Consider the following 18,668-nt stretch of genomic DNA (forward strand, 5'->3'; position numbering starts at 1 on the left):
TACTTTTATTTTGTAAAAGAACATTAAGCAATAGCTTGGATGCAGGCAATTTTTTTCCTACAGCACTGCAGAGCTATTCAGTTGTTAAACATGTACATTGGATTAATTTGAATAACTGTAATGTACTTGAAGTGTGCACTGTGTGAACAGTATTATCTAGTTCTTATCTAGACAATATCTAGAAAATACAAGTATCGGTTTGAGAATCGGTATCGGATCGGGATCAAAATTAAAGATCGGGATCGGGACATCCCTAGCTGGTAGTGTAGGATCTAAGGACCTGGGTTTGATTCTGGTCACACATTTTTATAGATATTCTTGTGGGTTTCCTCTCATCTCCCAAGAACATGCAGAAGGTGGGTTGGCTACTCTAGGTGTGATTGAATAGGTGAGTGAGGGGTGTATTTCTGACTTGTGCCCAGTGCTGGTAAGAATATAAAAGTAAATAACTCTGGGCTTTTCCAAACTTCTTGACCCTGCCAGTTTTTCCAAACACCATGTCTTTCAATCCAAGATGGTTAGCCCTATGAAGGGCACTTTAAACTGGGATGCCCATATAAACTATGCACAAGGTGGCTCCAAACTGAACTGCCAAAATGTGTAGGCACTTAAAAAGGCACTGATGCACAGTTCTGGCAAACTCCTGAAATTGTTTGGGATGTTAAAAATAATGATGCCAGTCTTGCCAAATTACTTGTATAGTTATACATTTATACATACTTAGTAATTTCTCCCTCTGAAGGCTCATGGTGTAGTAATGTTCATTTTAAAACAGAGCTATATTATATGGCCAAAAGTATGGACAACTGACCATGGGTCTGTCGGTCAGTTCACCCCAGTCCCCTGTACTATACTATGCAGCTGTACTATTCAATTGTGGAAAGGATCGCCACAAGATTTTAAAGTGTGTTTGTTAAAAAATGTGCCTATTCAATTAAAAGTGTTGGATACACCGTTGGATGATAACGTCTGACTCACAATTAATGTTCCAATTTATCACAATATTATTTATTATGGTCGAGGTCAGGGCCACTGTCTGCCAAACTCATCCAACCATTGTCTTTATAGACCTTGCTTTGCTCACTGGGACATGTTCACGCTGGAACAAACGAGAGCCTTTCACAAACTCAACAATTAGGAATGGCATGTACATACTTTTCAGCATACAATGTGTATCTATTGTATCATTGTTTATTCGAAACAGTGCCACCCACCTTCATAAATACAACATTTTAATGAAGATCTGAGACCTTGATGAGTCAGGAGCTGTGAATAATGCTGTGTGAGTTATAAGACGCAAGAATATTCCCTCACTGTTCACACAGCTTCCCACGCTGTCTTTAAAAACTGACCGAGGCGGTGGGAGGAAAGTTCAAGTGTTCCCTTTCATTTGCACCACTCGTTACGTGTTTTCTTTGTATATTTTTACAGGCGGCCAGACCGGAAGCTTTTCCTCACCCTCAGAGGTCTCAGGCTGAGAGCACACGCTTAGGATCCAACCGCAACTTTTCTCAGGTACACCTCTTCAAACAGAATGACTCCTTCTTGAGTTCTTGCTCAAATGCTGCTTTGGGTTTAATAGATTTGTTTTATACAATTCATTCATTCATCTTTAAAAACAGTTTTGTACCGATCATGGTCACAGTACTCCAAATGACTATTCCCTGGGAGAAGGGTAGAAATTTAGCATGGACAAAGTGGGGTGCCTTTATTTGTCATATTAACATACACTGATCAGCCATAACATTAAAACCACCTCCTTGTTTCTACACTCACTGTCCATTTTATCAGCTCCACTTACCATATAGAAGCACTTGTAGTTCTACAATTACTGAATGTAGTCCATCTGTTTCTCTGCATGCTTTGTTAGCCCCCTTTCATGCTGTTCTTCAATGGTCAGGACTCTCCCAGGACCACTACAGAGCAGGTATTATTTAGGTGGTGGATGATTCTCAGCACTGCAGTGACAATGACATGGTGGTGGTGTGTTAGTGTGTGTTGTGCTGGTATGAGTGGATCAGACACAGCAGCGCTGCTGGAGTTTTTAAATACCGTGTCCACTCACTGTCCACTCTATTAGACACTCCTACCTAGTTGGTCCACCTTGTAGATGTAAAGTCAGAGACGATCGCTCATCTATTGCTGCTGTTTGAGTTGGTCATCTTCTGGACCTTCATCAGTGGTGACAGGATGCTTCCCACTTGGGCGCTGTTGGCTGGTTGGTGGACTATTCTCAGTCCAGCAGTGACAGTGAGGTGTTTAAAAACTATATCAGCATTGCTGTGTCTTATCCACTCATACCACCACAACACACACTAACACACCACCACCATGTCAGTGTCACTGCAGTGCTGAGAATGATCCACCACCCAAATAATACCTGCTCTGTAGTGGTCCTGGGAAAGGGGGCTAAGAAAGCATGCAGAGAAACAGATGGACTACAGTCAGTAATTGTAGAACTACAAAGTGCTAAAATGGACAGTGAGTGTAGAAACAAGGAGGTGGTTTTAATGTTATGGCTGATCGGTGTATATGGGCTTGGTGATGCGACTGCTGGAGTGGGTTTTGCATAGACTTTGACATGTTCCAAACCCATGCTGTGTTGGCTACTGTCTGGTCTGATGAATGTAAATTTCTACTGCAGTATGCACACGGTAGGGTCAGAATTTGACATAAACCATGTAAATAAACAGACCTTACATACATCGTGTCACCAGTTTAGGCAGGTGGTGTTATGTTTCGTGGAAGTACCTCCAAATGCCAGTCAAGGACAGTCTAAATGCCACAGCACATCTAAGTAATGTAACTGACCATCTGCATCCCAATGTACAATTGTTATTAAACAGATTTAGGATATTTCTACAACACAGACCCTGGATGTTACTTTCCACATGCATACTTTTAAATATTGATGTTGTGCTTATCATACCTACCTGGCAGGGGTGAGACCATGATCATGAAGGTGGTTCACCCAGGGCGAGGCTCAGCCATTGCACTCTGGTTGTGCGGACCCCTGTGAATTTCCCAAATGTGGGAATCTCGACTGCATAATTTTTGATAGTGGGGGACTGTGTTTGCGCTCTCCCCTGATATCAATAATTTCCTTCAGAATAAATAAAGTATCTATCTATCTATCTATTTATCTATCTATCTATCTATCCATCCATCCATCCATCCATCCATCCATCCATCTATCCATGATGTCTTCTTCAAAATAACCATTTATTGTTGTGGTGGGTTCACAAGTCCCACACAAACAGCCAAGGGAGGCATCGGACATGCAAACTACTACCAGACGTAGCGGCCAGGTCGAGCCTCTTATCCTGTCAGAATGAATTGACCTGATTTAGGTTTTAACTCACAGCCGCAGCACCTAAACACCTTTTCTTTACTCCTCTGGTTTGCTCACTGTATTTACCTGCTTACGTGGTTCTGCGGTTCTACTGTTCCATGACACTAAATTTAGCTTCTGTTTCTATGCGTCATAACCAAGCTGGCAGATACTGCCGCAGGCACGGGACACATGAGACTACATATCAAGAGTATCTATAGATAGGGTTCTTCCTTTTCACTTCAGAAATTTGTCAGGTTCTAAGTTTGAACTGTTAAATTAATGTAATCTACATGTGGATTCTATCTAATACAGCGCCTTAAAATATTCAGCCCCTTAATCTTAATATTTTATTGTCTTAAATCCACATTGCATATACAATATAGTAAATACGTTTTTATGTCCAGGAAGGAAACCTAAAGCTTTTCACCAATGTACTGAAAGTTTAAAAAGATAAAAGTGAAATTTGATGTATTCAAACCTTTTGTAACTGAAGGACTAGCTTCAATTCCACACTTCTTTAGTATGTGGATACTTGTCAACACTTGTGTAAGAAATCTGTGAAACCTTTATTTTTAATTGGTCTAAAGAAAATAAAGTCAGGTCAAGGACTGCAGGAATTATAGAGAAGTACAGATCTGGTGAATACATTTCTGTCTATCATAAAGAACTTTAGAATAAATAAAACTAGAGCCATATTCCCTCTCTAATCTTTATCACTAAACTAGAATTACGTATGGTTGTGACTTAAAGTGTGGTTCATTGTTTAGTGCTGGGGTTTTTAACCTTTTTGGAGATGTGCCCCCTTCCATGTGCCGACCTCGAACTTGAGCCCCCCCAACACAAACCCTTCCCTGTTAGCCCTATTTTTGGCTGGCCAACGGTCCTTTTTTTAGACTGAACTGAATTAACATTAAATGTGCGTGTGTGCATGGTCAGCAAGACTTATCAAATGTCTCCTTGGGTGAAAAATGAATTGCTTTAGTTTTAGAAGGAGAAAAAAATCTTGTAATTGTCACTCCCCCCACCCCCTCACCCCCTGGTTTAGTGTGCAGTTCAAGCTGGTACACTAGGAGTTGCAAGGAAAAAAGCTTCCTTGAAAGATTCCATCATGAAGGAAGGGTTTTAGTATTTTGATGACAGTAATCTAAGATAAGATAATCCTTTATTAGTCCCACAGTGAGGAAATTCACACAACGCTGTATCTGTAATCTGGTATGTGTTGTGTAAAATATAACAAGACATTTAAGCCAAGTAAAACCATTTACATTGTAAAATATGGTTGTGTTAGCATTGTTGTTTTTTTAACCACTAAAATACTGGAGAGTTTAAAGTAAAGAAAACCGGTGACCGTAAATACTTTAGTTCTGATCTTAAACCCATCAAACATTTGTGGTCTGCTGTACACCACCACTTCCAACGAACCTGGCAAACTTTGTGTAGAGAAATGTCTCCAAATGAAAACTAAATAAACATAGACTTTCTTTCCAAAAGACTATTAGCTGTAAAAAAACAAGAAGATACCGTGCCCAGGTGGCGCAGCAGGATATTCCACTAGCACACCAGCGCCGAGATTCTGAACTCCTCGGTTCAAAACTCAGCATTGCCACCGGTCGGCTGGGCGCCATCTATCAGGAATAAAAAAAACCATGAAGACGGCTTAACAAATGACTTGAGGTATGAATGCTTATTAATTGTTGACAAAAAGGATTGCCTGATTTGAAAGGTCCTAGTAAAACATCAGTTTGTGACAGTCTATAATGGAAAATGTACCTGTATTGTCATTGACATAAAGGGAGGAATATTTTTAACAGAGAAGAACTGTGTAAATCATAATACTAATAACGTTTGTAAAAATGCTGAGAGATACAGTATGAACTCAGAATCAGATCTAAATATAGCAACCTGGAAAAGCAGGTCAGCATGGAGCATTTTTGTTCAGCTTGTACAGTGTGGACACCCTGTCAGACAACTCTCTTGCTTTTATGTCCCTCTCACTGTCACCCTGCGTTGAAATTCCATCCTCTGCGCAGGGGGTAGGTCACTCAGGCCATGGTCGGTTACTGCTCAACCCTCAAGCTGGAAAAGGGTGTACGTTTATCAGGAATCATAGGGTTTACGTTGACCTGCCCGAATGTGAACCTGAAGAGCTTAATGAACACTACACCATAAGCTTATTGGACAGCTTATTCTAAAACTATAGACACTAATATATAGCAGTAATAAATGTGCTTATTGTTTATTTTATAGTATAGAATATAAAACACATGACCACTTACATCTGAATATTTAGAATGAATGAATACATACTTTTAGCAATATAGTGCATCTCTTAGAAATACCTACTGATGAACCTTGTAAAATCCCATGACCTGTTGACAGGTCCAAATTTTATGTTTAATGAATAACAGAATAATGTAACAGAGTTGTATGTGTCCTGTAGAAGTGTGGGACAGGGGCTGGCACTTTACCCCAACTCGACCAACCGGTGAAGCAGATGGTAGTGACCAATGGCAAACTTCTCCACCAAGCAGATGGCACCTTACCCAACATTGTCAAACAACTGGTGCAGAATGTCCAGCAGAGTCAGGTAAGAAAACTGTCCCCATGTCTCAGGCTGTTGTTTACCCAAAATGTTTTTTTTATCCAATTAAGGGATGTTTCGACAGTTTGTGCACCCATTATAGTTCGCTAATGAAAGCTGATGTAATGGTGCATTAATGATCTTTTTAGTAGTGACCTTTTTCTAATGTGCAGGAGGAGCGGGAAAGGCCGAGGCCCCAGTTCCCAAACCGTTTTGGCTCTGGTGTGGACAACATTTCAGAGTCTTTAACCAGAAGCATCATCAACAAGTTTGAGAAGATCAGGACTTATGAGGGACAAAGGCTGCCCATGTCACCAACAGGTCAGAGGTTCATGTAGAATTTATGTCATATTGTGGAACAAAGGTTAAAGATAAACTGGTCAGTAATTGAGTGTTGACAATATTAAAAAGGTGGGGAAATCTGGAGCTCATTGTAAAACAGAATTGGTAGACGTTTTATCAAAGCAGGGATATTAGAGACCTGAGAAAACAGCACCTGAAGAACACAGATCTGGACTGACCTGTTTACATTACTTCTGCTAACCATTATAGAAACGCCAATAAAAAAGTTAGGTGAATTGGGGATACTAAATTGCTTGTTTGACACTGAACTTGAATCATGTGTAACCTGTAACTATCTGTCCGGTCATGAATGTAACCAAATGTACCACTGTAACACAGACATTAAGGACCTAATAAATTAATAAACATGAAGACTAAAGATCAATATTAAATAATCAAGGACTTTTATGATCAATGTTAAAAGCTTTGCTCATGCCGCTCAGGTGGCGCAGTGGTAAAAACACACTGAAACCAGAGCTGGGATCTCAAATAGATCGTATCGAATCTCAGCTCTGAGATGATAAGATGCATACGGCATGCTGCCCACATGTCGGAGGGGGTTTGGGTTAGCTTCGTTCTCCTCAATCAGAGCAGGGATCGGCATTGGTGGAGAGGAAGCATGATGCAATCGGGCAATTGGACTCGCTAAATAGGGAGAAAAAGGGGAGAAAATGCATAAAAGAAAATATATATTAAAAAAAAGCTTTGCTCATCAGGTCTATACTTGCTAATACAAAATACAGAAAATAATGAGGGAACAATGCCAGTAAATTGTGTAGTAAATACTAATCACTTTTCTAAAACATTCCTAAATTGGAATTCAGTTAGCCTAAATCCATATAGGATTGGATTACCCTAATGTGTCTTTTGACTAGGGATGTAACGATGCACCACAAGACAGTTAAAAATCGATTCACATGTGTAACGATTCAAATCGGTTTACATGTATAATGAATCGATATTCACTTTAAACAGCAGAGGGCACTGGCGCTATTCACCTTGCCTGGTTGATGTCACTACAGGGTTGCCAGGTTCTGAATTCTCCAGCCAAATTTAATCGCATCGTGGGTAGAGTGTAGGGAAACACACAGTATGCAAATCAGTGTCTGTTTACAGAATGTTAGCTGAGAGATTTTCCCATTAGTAATATTTATGACTACAGGAGCTCCAAATTAAATAAATTCCCAAAGCTAATAAAAGTGTAGCATACTAAAAGCCTCATTTATTTTAAAGTATTTCTAAATGAGCCCTTTGTCAATGTCAGTTTTAGTTTGATGTTCTCAATCCAGTGGTTACATGAAGGTGTGTAAAGCATACATACCAGCATCACACACATCACTATGGCACATTATATCAAATCAGACTCACTGCTGTGGTAAATCGTTCTACTACCAAATAATATCTAGTATAGTGTTACCTTTTTAAGTTAAATAGTGTAGATGGAAGCTAAAAGATTGTGTATAGCAACAGATGGGCTACATTCTGTAGTTGTATATTTAAAGCATACCTGTATGTTTGGTTTACCTAATAAAATGGCCACTGAGTGTAGCTTTTCAGAAGTTGGGTCAGCTAAATATACATCTATTCTCCTTTGTCTTGCTAACAGCTGCACTCAAACACTTTCAAAGCCAGCTCACAGAGTACGAACAGGAGGAGATTATGGACTACACTGAAATCTGGTATCTGGGTTTAGACACCAAGAAGATCCAGGGCTCCCAGGGATCTGCACAGAACTCAGGCTATGATGACGAACATGGAAGCTACCTCAAGGTAACTCTAGACTGCGTCAAGGTTACTCCCAGTCATAATATACACCGATCAGGCATAATATTGTGTTGGTCCCCCCTTGCAGCCCCTTACGCAACAAACTGTGATGCACTGTGTATTCTGACACCTTTCTATCAGAACCAGCATTAACTTCTTCAGCAATCTGAGCTACAGTAGCTCGTCTGTTGGATCGGACCACACGGGCCAGCCTTCACTCCCATACGTGCATCAATGAGCCTTGGCCGCCCATGACCCTGTCGCCGGTTTACCACTGTTCCTTCCATGGACCACTTTGGATAGATACTGACCACTGCAGACCGGGAACACCTCACCATAGCTGCAGTTTTGGAGATGCTCTGACCCAGTTGTCTAGCCATCACAAATTGGCCCTTGTCAAACACGCTCAAATCCTTACGCTCGCCCATTTTTCCTGCTTCTAACATCAACTTTGAGGATGAAATGTTCACCTGCTGCCCAATATATCCCACCCACTAACAGGTGCCGTGATGAAGAGATAATAAGGGCTTTTCACTTCACCTGTCAGTGGTCATAATGTTATGCCTGGTTGGTGTATATGAATATTTAAGTATTACATATTATATAATAATATTTTATAAACATCATAGAATTGGAATAACTGAGATTATCTGTGATTTAGAGTCCAATAACAACATTGGCTCTGCTTTCTGGCTGGAAGTAATGAGTATTTGTGAGCTTGTATGCATGAAAAGTAGTAATTGACTCACTTATACCAGCAAACTGGTCTGACAAATGACCCTTGTGTTCTGTAGTTAGTGGCAGTGGTTGGGTCAGTTGTGGTTGTGTAACTGTTACTGATAGGTATATGTTTTGGGTTGAAAGAAGGATTGACTTTTTGGATCCTTTTGAAATACATCATTACACAATACAATACAACATACAACACAGTATTTCATTCATGGCCCATTTATGTGATCAAAAACAATACAGTGGTATAGAAAATAGTCAAAAAAGTCATTGACTGACACACTTTACTAAGATACTGACATTACGTTTACAGAATAAGTGTAAAACTGCATTCCAAAACAGCATCTGCTGCACTATGATGTGAACCATCCTGTTTGAAGGACTGTCCAGTCTGTCACCTAACCCATTTGCATTATTTAATAGTTGGAACCTGTTGTCCTTGGTGTGAACGATGCCAATACTTATACAGCTCACAGGCTCTAATCTAACCAGTGTAGCACAGCTTAGCAGCATAGTGGTCACATCCTGGATATAATAAACTGACCATTATTTAGATACCATTTTCTAGAGATTGTGAAAAAACATGTTAGCCCGTACTCTACTATCAAGCAATAGTAAAGAGTTAGATTGTGGGCTGTGTTAATTACCAAGACAAAATCAAGAGACAGCATTTGGCTAGTTGGATGGACACAACTAGCACTGGTTTTAAAATTTTACAACTTTACAACTTTGGAAAGAAAGTGAAAGGTTTTTGACATTAGGATATGTTTTACATAACATTGGCCCTCCCCCCAAAGATTATATGTATAAAGATGGCATGTAATACATTAAAAATATTTTGTTCTGTCATCCTAACAATCAATCCATTGGTTCTGTAAAAGTCAAATACTCTATAAATTAAGATGTCAATGTGCAGGAGGTAATTATAGTGACTCTGCTAGTCAGTGTACCACAGAACAAATCCCATTAAAATAGAAGGGTATGCTGACAAAGCTGTTTATTTTAAAATACAATAACACATGTATGTATGGAAAACCTGGAGTTAGAATTGTTCATTTACAGCCGCTCAGGTGGCACAGCAGTAAAACAAGCTAGCACACCAGCGCACATCGAATACATCTCAGCTCTGCCATCTGCCTTCTCTGGGCGGTTGCGTGAACAGCGATTTGCTGTTGTTCATAGGGTAGGACAAGCCGGACAGGGACTCCTCATAACTGAGCGAATTACGACCTCTTCTGGCTGGTTGATGGCGTCTGCACAGAGTCGAGGAATAATGTGATCAGGGTGTGACTCTCCGTGCACAAAGCTGATCGGCATATGAACTCGCTTCGTGCAGGTGAAAAGATACAGTCGGCTACTGTGCACGTGTCGGAGGGGGCATGTGACAGTCTCGCTCTCCTCAATCTGGGTGGGGGTCAGCTCCAGTGGAAAAGGAAGCATAACACAATTGGGTATAAATTGGATGCACTAAAATCAGGAGAAAAAAGGAGAAAATAATTTAAAAAAAAGAATTATTCATTTACACAACCATCCAAAATGTTATGTCCCCATTTAAAACACAAATGCAGAGGAGGAATAACAAACCCTCCCTGCATCAACAAAAATCCTGGCTGTAATCTTACCAGCTGTGTCAGAATACTGTTCTTTTCAATAGGGGGAAAATCAAATGTGACATTTTCTCTTTTTTTACAGAAATGTTCCCAAAAAAAACCCATTTGTCTGTAACAGTTCTACTCATCAGATGTGTTTTGCTGCATACTGACGAATGAACTAGCTGTACTTGACATGACTTTCCTTTTCATATATGTTTTGTGTTCAGGTCCTTCATGACCATATTGCTTACCGCTATGAGGTGCTGGAAGTGATCGGCAAGGGATCCTTCGGACAGGTCCTCAAATGTCTGGATCACAAGACAAATGAGATGGTAGCCATCAAGATCATTCGTAACAAAAAAAGGTATTTAAACAAACATAATCTCTCTGTGTACTGGATCACCCAGGAGATTATTATCAAAACAAAACATCAGTTGATATTGCATTTCTAATGTATCTACTTCTTATTCATTAGAATATTCATTCTATATTCATTTTAGGATCAAGTTTTTTTTGCAAATTGCTATCATAACCATTTGATCTGAATAGGATTGGACACAGGTCACTGGGATACATCAATGTGTGTTTTTAAAGTGTTTTAGTGCTCAGTGGCCTGCATCCCACCGCCTTTGATCAATATAGATACCATTATGGTTTACAGCCTTTTAGTACTGCAGTAAATAAAACGAGAGCTTAGCGGCTGAGCTAGCCACATCGCTGTGTCTGACCCTAAACTTGAACTTGGAAAGGCTAGTGTGGTGTGCACTGCCTTATTTATAACATCAAAAAAGACTTAAAATTGGGTAGTTTTAATATAAATAATAACTGTTTGAGGAGTAATACATGTAGTCGTACGTTTTTATGAGACAGTGGGTCCAAAGTTTTTTGGCTATATATTGTATTTACACATAAGCACCTTACAAATTAAAAACATCAAACAGTATTTTCAGTTTTTTGTAATATACTCTTAAGTTGCCAGCCATCCAGTTGTTTCTACATATATACTAACATATACACCGATCAGCCATAACATTAAAACCACCTCCTTGTTTCTACACTCACTGTCCATTTTATCAGCTCCACTTACCATATAGAAGCACTTTGTAGCTCTACAATTTCTGACTGTAGTCCATTTATTTCTCTACATACTTTTTTAGCCCCCTTTCATGCTGTTTTTCAATGGTCAGGACCCCCATAGGACCACCACAGAGTCGGTATTATTTAGGTGGTGGATCATTCTCAGCACTGCAGTGACAGTGACAGTGACACTGACATGGTGGTAGTGTGTTAGTGTGTGTTGTGCTGGTATGAGTGGATCAGACACAGCAGCGCTGCTGGAGTTTTTAAATACTGTGTCCACTCACTGTCCACTCTATTAGACACTCCTACCTAGTTGGTCCATCTAAACGTAAAGTCAGAGACGATCGCTCATCTATTGCTGCTGTTTGAGTTGGTCATCTTCTAGACCTTCATCAGCCCACGGGGCACTGTTGGCTGAATATTTTTGGTTGGTGGACTATTCTCAGTCCAGCAGTGACAGTGAGGTGTTTAAAAACTCCATCAGTGCTGCTGTGTCTGATCCACTCATACTAGCACAACATACACTAACACACCACCACCATGTCAGTGTCACTGCAGTGCTGAGAATGATCCACCACCCAAATAATACCTACTCTGTGGTGGTCCTGTGAGAGTCTCGACCATTGAAGAACAGGGTGAAAGCAGGCTAAAAAAGTACGTAGAGAAGTAGATGGATTACAGTCAGTAATTGTAGAACTACAAAGTATGGTAAGTGGAGCTAATAAAATGGATGGTGTGTGTAGACACCAGGAGGTGATTTTAATGTTTTGGCTGATACCGATCAGCCATATATATGCAGCTTATGTATGTTATCCAACATGCTACTTTTGTGTTGGGGTTCTGTAGATTCCATCAACAAGCGCTGGTTGAGCTGAAGATCTTAGATGCTCTGAGAAGAAGAGACAGGGACAACTGTCACAATGTCATCCACATGAAGGAGTATTTCTATTTCCGGAACCACCTCTGCATCTCCTTTGAGCTGCTCGGGTAAGATCACAGTCTGCACCCTGACAACAGCTTTACTGACCTGAACCATTTTTTTAATGTCAAGTCAATATGAGTTCAGCTGTAATGGGTTTTGATGAGCCATTATACTTTTCCTGTAATTCAGAGTGCTAGAAGAGAGCATGATGCAAACTGTGTGTGTGAGAGTGCTGACAGTAAGAGGATACATTTTTATCTCATCTAGGATGAAGGCTTGCACTCCATGTTCATCAGAAAAAGTACATTACATGATGTTGCTATACAGTAGCACTGTTGCGTCACAGCAAGAAGGTCCTGGGTTCAGCCGCTCAGGTGGCGCAGCGGTAAAGTACGCTAGCGCACCAGGGTTTCGAATATATCGTATCGAATCTCGGCTCTGCTTTTCCGACTGGGCTGAGCGGCAGCATGAAAAGGAGGTAAAAAAAGTCGGATCATAGGTCCTCATAATTGGTGCAACTGCGGCCCCTGCTGGCTGACTGATGGCATCAGCACAGGGCGGAGGAATAATGCTGATGGGGGTGTGGCCCTCCATACACAGTGCCCGTCAGTATATGAACTCGACTCGTGAAGATGAAAAATGCAGTCTGTACTGAGTGTATGTGCCGGAGAGGGTGTATGTCAGTTGAGAGTCTTCAGTCAGCGGTGAAGGGTCGAATCAGTATAGAGGACACAATCAGGGTAATTGGACACGACTAGATTAGGGGAGAAAAATTGGGGGGAAAAGTGTGTGTGTGTGTGTGTGTGTGTGTGTCTTTCCTGGGTTCGATCCCCAGGCGGGGCGGTCCGGGTCCTGTCTGTGTAGAGTTTGCATGTTCTTCCTGTGTCTGCGTGGGTTTCCTCTGGGAGCTCTGGTTTCCTCCCACAGTTCAAAAACATGCTGTCAGGTTAACTGGAGACACTGAATTTCCCTATAAGTGAATGGGTGTGTGTGTGTGTATGTGTGTGTGTGTGTGTGTGTGTATGTGTGTCTGCCCTGCGATGGACTGGCGTCCCTTCCAGGATGTGCGTTGTGCCAATTGAAAAGCTGGGATAGGCTCTGGAACCCCCTGATATGAGGGTGTTGCCATTGTTTTTTTTAGGGAGGTCTCTGCTTTTTTCATCATGACAAAGTCAAGTCACATTCTGCATGTGTTACAAGAGCGTGGCTTTTTAGTAAGAGAGTGCATGTGCTAGACTGGCTGACCTGCAGTCGAGTCCTTTTTTCAATAAATTGTATGCCAGTAATTCTTCCCTGTTTAATTGTTTAAAATGGAAATGAAATGGAAATAAAACTTTTGGTAGTTTACTGCATGACACTGAACAATGTTTGAATAAAATGACTTAAATGTTAAAACTTATTTAAAAATGATGATTATTAACACATACAAACTGGTGATCTCATGCATAAAGTGATTAGTTAGCGCTTTGTGTGTAACCGCTCGTGTGTCCTGACCTTCAGAGTGAGACACAAACCGCCGCGTCTCATGTTACTGTCACCAACTCCTTTACTTAATGCCTTGATTATGTTCCTATCTCTTTTCTTGTCTACTCATGGTGTGAAGGATCTGGTTACAACCGGCCAAAGTGGGTGCTTTCTACAGCTGCTGTTGCTGGCCTCCTTACTGCCAAATATAATTTTAAATCCGCTCTCTAAGATCGAATTCCATAACTTAACAATTAACACATATTTGTCGGGGTTTTATTTTGATCTGGCAACGTGTCACATGTAGTTGTTGCCCCGTTTTTGACGGGATGGTGATGAGCCAGGTGTACCTGAATATTCTGCAATCCTGCCATCTACAGGTGGAAGGAGTTATTACACTGCATCTTAGTAAAAAATATTAAAACGTGGTATGGTGGTGCAGCTGGTGGGTACTGCGTAGAAACCTTGGACCTGGGATTGATCCTTGCCTCTGCTCACTGCCTGTTCAGAGATTGGTTTGTTCTCCACGTGTCTGAATGGGTTTGCTCTTTGTACTTTTTCTCACTTTCTCACTGTTTTCTCACTTTCTCACTGTACTTTTTCTCAGGAGGTTTTCTCACACCTCCTGAAACCTATTAAAGGTGGAATGGCTATTTTAAATACTCTGCTGGGTAAGAGTGAGTAAATGAGTTGCTGTCCTGGACTGGGTGTTACCAGCCTTGTACCCAGTGATTTTGGGTGGCAGATTGGTGTAAATACATGCATAATTGAAAAAGACAGTTTGTGTTGACACTTACTACAAACATCCAGTAGAGTTTCGGTTTTCTTAAGGGTACTTAGATTACCTCTCGAATATTTACCCTACATGTAAGTGAGTGTATGATGTCCTGTGGTATTTCATGAATACACTGAACTTCCAACAATGTTCTAATAACACAAACAATATGCTAACTAGAGACCAATAACTGTAACCCATAAATGAATCCATGTGACTCTCTTTTGTTTCCACAGTGCAAACCTGTATGAACTGATCAAGAAAAACAACTTCCAAGGTTTTAGCTTGGCTCTGATCCGACGCTTCGCTCACGCTCTGCTCAAATGCCTGCAGATGCTTCACAGGGAGAAAATCATCCACTGTGACCTCAAACCGGTAAATTTTTTAAAAATTATACTTTAATGAAATTAGCATACATTTCAAATTTGGTATGTGGATATATGGAAAGTGTTTTTAAGAATGTTAATTTATATCTAAACTAGGACTCAATCATTTGTAAGGGACATTACCTTGGAATTACTGCAGTTTCTGCTGTTGTGTTTTTTCTGTAATCAGAAAATCAAATTCTAAGTAAGTTCTATTGTACTATAAGTATTGTGGGTTAACATTTTTGCATTTTCCCCCATCAATCAGCCAGCAGAGGTCGTAATGGCATCAAAATGAATAATTCTCTTCAACACCCTCCCTACAAACGAGCCAATCATCGAGTGTGTTCGAAAACCTAGTGAGCTGCCTTGCTGTCTTACTGTCTACATAGGCAGCTGCCTCAGTAGAGAGGATTCTAATAAGTCATTGACTTATAAGGCAGGTTATTTGAACGCACTACTTAGACAGTGATTCCATCAGTTTTCGCTTACTAAGCTAACGCAATTAACTTCATGCCATTTAAACCAATGGGATGGGGTGGCACAACGCGCTAGCATGTCAAATAACATCTCCCTCTTGTGTACCGAAAACGGTTAAATTTGCTGACAAGACCGAATTTGCAAATAAATGACACTTGTGCACATACAGTATGTAAACACAAGTTTATATAAATTAAAAATCAATAATAATTTATTTACATTTGAAATCTCCGCACCATCCGCCATATTTTTTTTTTTTCTGTGAGACAAAAAGTTGTGCCGCACTGAATGCTGGGATTGCCTTCACCGTTAAGGGAGCATCAGATGCTCCCTCGTTATTCTGTCAAAATAGCGTTCAGATTTAAGGTGACTTAGTAGACAGCATTTTTAGGCACCTAGGAATTCGAGCAGCCTACTTCTCAGGAGTGCGCGTAGGATGATGTAAGATGCTGTCTATGTAGAGAGCTCACTAGGTTTTCGAACACACCCATTGTCTGTGTAGGTGCCCAACCCGCCAGTAGCAGAGCTGAGATTCAAACTCACGAGTTCAAGATGTCAGTTCTGGTGTGCTAGTGTATTTTACCGCTGTGCCACCGTGGGTTTACCATGAATTTCCTTTAAAGCAGAGTGCGAATTATACAGTGACAATTGAGGGGTCAACTAATATCTATATCTAATTAAGCATTAACAGTAAGGTGCAGGAAACCCCTAGTACTACAGCTGCACCTGAAATCATACATAGTCAGGGTCACTGCACTGTGAATAATGGTGTCTTTACATTAATGGGCAGTTAGATAACAAATTGTGGTTATTTAATTACATTACCCTACAAAGTAAACCAGTATGGTACATGTACCTAGTAAAATGGCCAATATGTTTAGTCACAAGGTATGGGTGCATAATAAACCAGCAATTCTTTCTGTACTTTCTAGGAGAACATTCTTCTGTCTCAGCGAGGACAGGGGAATATCAAGGTGGTTGATTTCGGATCAAGCTGTTACGAGCAGCAGAGAGGTAAATTTCACTGTTGTGCTGGTTGCATACATGGATGCTTAAAACTTTATATCATTAATGTATGTTAACACAGTGTTTTTACATACTTGTTAACAGTGTACACGTACATCCAGAGCCGCTTCTACCGCTCTCCCGAGGTAATCCTGGGCCACCCGTACAGCATGGCTATAGACATGTGGAGTTTGGGTTGCATCCTGGCCGAGCTGTACACAGGCTACCCTCTTTTTCCTGGAGAGAGCGAGGTTGAGCAGATCGCCTGCATCATGGAGGTCAGAAAAACCCCCTTCTGAAAATTTCAGTAATCTACATTTCAAGGTATAAAAACAGTTAAAAGTCAAAAGTTTATGTACTCTTGTATAGGGGCATTTATGCCATGGCATTATTGCAATTTCAGGCCCGCCTGACTGCCTCTTCCTCAAGCATGACCAAGTGTGTTTGTTTGGATGCTCATCCAGGTCAACCAACCCCAGCCCCCCCCAATTTAATTATTTAAGCATTTGTCAGGTAGTGATGTTGGAAGAGAATGCAATCATGTTCCATTTCATCTCAAAGGTGTTCAGATTGGTGTTGTGGATAGGGCTTTGTGCAGGTCACTGGATGTTCTACACACCATCTAATTTGTGGCTGAAACACCTAAACTCAGGAATTAAAAGTCGTGTCCACATACTTTTGCCCATGTGATGTCTGTGTCCCTTAAAAGCGTATTGAACATTTTGACTTTAACTGTATATTTTCTTTACAATTTAATGAACTTGCTGATGTTTCTTGTGATCTGTATAAAGCCATGTACACCGACGAGGCATAACATTAGGACCACTGACAGGTGAAGTGTATAACACTGATTATCTCTATCACATCACCTGTTAGTGGGTGGGATATATTAGGCAGCAAGTGAACTTTTTATTCTCAAATTTGATGTGTTAGAAGCAGGAAAAATGGGCGAGCGTGAGGATTTGAGCGAGTTTGACGAGGGCCAAATTGTGATGGCTAGACAACTGGGTCAGAGCATCTCCAAAACTGCAGCTCTTGTGGGGTGTTCCCGGTCTGCAGTGGTCAGTATCTATCAAAAGTGGTCTAAGGAAGGAACAGTGGTGAACCGACAACATTTGCGCAACGACGGGGGGTGGGGGGCTGGTTGTTGAAGGCTGGCCCATGTGGTCTCATCCAACTGACGAGCTACTGTAGCTCAAATTGCTGGAGAAGTTAATGCTGGTTCTGATGGAAAGGTGTCAGAATACACAGTGCCTCACAGTTTGTTGCGTATGGGGCTGCATAGCCGCAGACCAGTCAGTTAGGAAGGTGGTCATAATGTTATGCCTTATCGGTGTATATGTTTTAATTTAAAGCATGTAAATGTTTATTTGAGTTATTCTCTTTTTGTAGATAATGGGTTTGCCTCCAAATGACTTTGTTCAGACTGCATCCAGAAGAAAACTATTTTTTGGTATGTTTTTTTCTCTCATTCTGATGATTGATGTAGACACTGTATGTTATACATTTATCCTGGTTTAATGGTTAAACCAATCCATCTGCTGTTCATACAGATTCGAAGGGAAACCCACGGAACGTTACTAACAGCAAGGGGAAAAAACGTAGACCTAGCTCCAAGGATCTTGCCAGTGTCCTAAAAACCAATGATCCTCTGTTCTTGGACTTCATACGGCGATGCCTTGAGTATGTAATTTTTTATTTACAGTTGTGTATGACATTTAGCACTGCAAGTACAGAACAGATATATAAATCCAGTTTTGATAATGCATTTTCTTTCTTTTGGTAATAGGTGGGACCCCACTAAGCGAATGACCCCAGATGAGGGCATGCAGCATGAGTGGATACACGAAGGCCGGCTGAACAGGCTCCGCCCAAAAACTCGAGCAATCAGGAAACCTGGAGAGAGTGACGTCAGCTATGATTACAGTTTCCGCAGAACAACACTGAACAAAACAGGTAAGCATCACTGTATCCTGTTCTGAATGTGTAACATTCAGAGGTTATAGGTTAGCTTATATACAGATGTTTAATTGTCAGAGTGCATATAAAGATGACAATAATAATGTAATAATTGCATTTATATGCTTTTATATACAGCTTACCTTTGTTAATTGGCTACACCTGAGAACTTTTGGATCAGTATAGAGTGTATAAGTATGCCCTTGATGCCCTTATAAGTTACATCATTTATGAGACTCTACCAATCAACAGTAAAGCAAGGAACAGTTGTAAATC

The 18,668-nt window shown here is 40.7% G+C and overlaps 1 protein-coding gene and 1 non-coding gene across 4 annotated transcripts in view; both read left to right on the plus strand.

Moving 5' to 3' along the window:
* Nucleotides 1–18,668, plus strand: part of dyrk4 (dual-specificity tyrosine-(Y)-phosphorylation regulated kinase 4) — a 48,601-nt gene that overhangs the window by 28,854 nt on the left and 1,079 nt on the right. For all 3 annotated transcript variants that reach the window (XM_063000105.1, XM_063000106.1, XM_063000107.1), the window contains exons 2-13: nt 1,432–1,515; nt 5,775–5,921; nt 6,089–6,236; nt 7,864–8,027; nt 10,570–10,706; nt 12,269–12,409; nt 14,820–14,958; nt 16,361–16,442; nt 16,539–16,711; nt 17,826–17,886; nt 17,987–18,116; nt 18,223–18,389. In XM_063000105.1, coding sequence (XP_062856175.1) covers nt 1,432–1,515; nt 5,775–5,921; nt 6,089–6,236; nt 7,864–8,027; nt 10,570–10,706; nt 12,269–12,409; nt 14,820–14,958; nt 16,361–16,442; nt 16,539–16,711; nt 17,826–17,886; nt 17,987–18,116; nt 18,223–18,389 — 1,573 coding nt within the window. The remainder of the gene's footprint in view (nt 1–1,431; nt 1,516–5,774; nt 5,922–6,088; nt 6,237–7,863; nt 8,028–10,569; nt 10,707–12,268; nt 12,410–14,819; nt 14,959–16,360; nt 16,443–16,538; nt 16,712–17,825; nt 17,887–17,986; nt 18,117–18,222; nt 18,390–18,668) is intronic.
* LOC134319693 (U1 spliceosomal RNA) lies at nt 2,926–3,089 on the plus strand. Its single transcript, XR_010013547.1, has one exon. It is a non-coding gene; the product is annotated as a U1 spliceosomal RNA (small nuclear RNA).

Source organism: Trichomycterus rosablanca, chromosome 8 (genome assembly GCF_030014385.1).
Source record: "Trichomycterus rosablanca isolate fTriRos1 chromosome 8, fTriRos1.hap1, whole genome shotgun sequence".
NCBI lineage: Eukaryota > Metazoa > Chordata > Actinopteri > Siluriformes > Trichomycteridae > Trichomycterus > Trichomycterus rosablanca.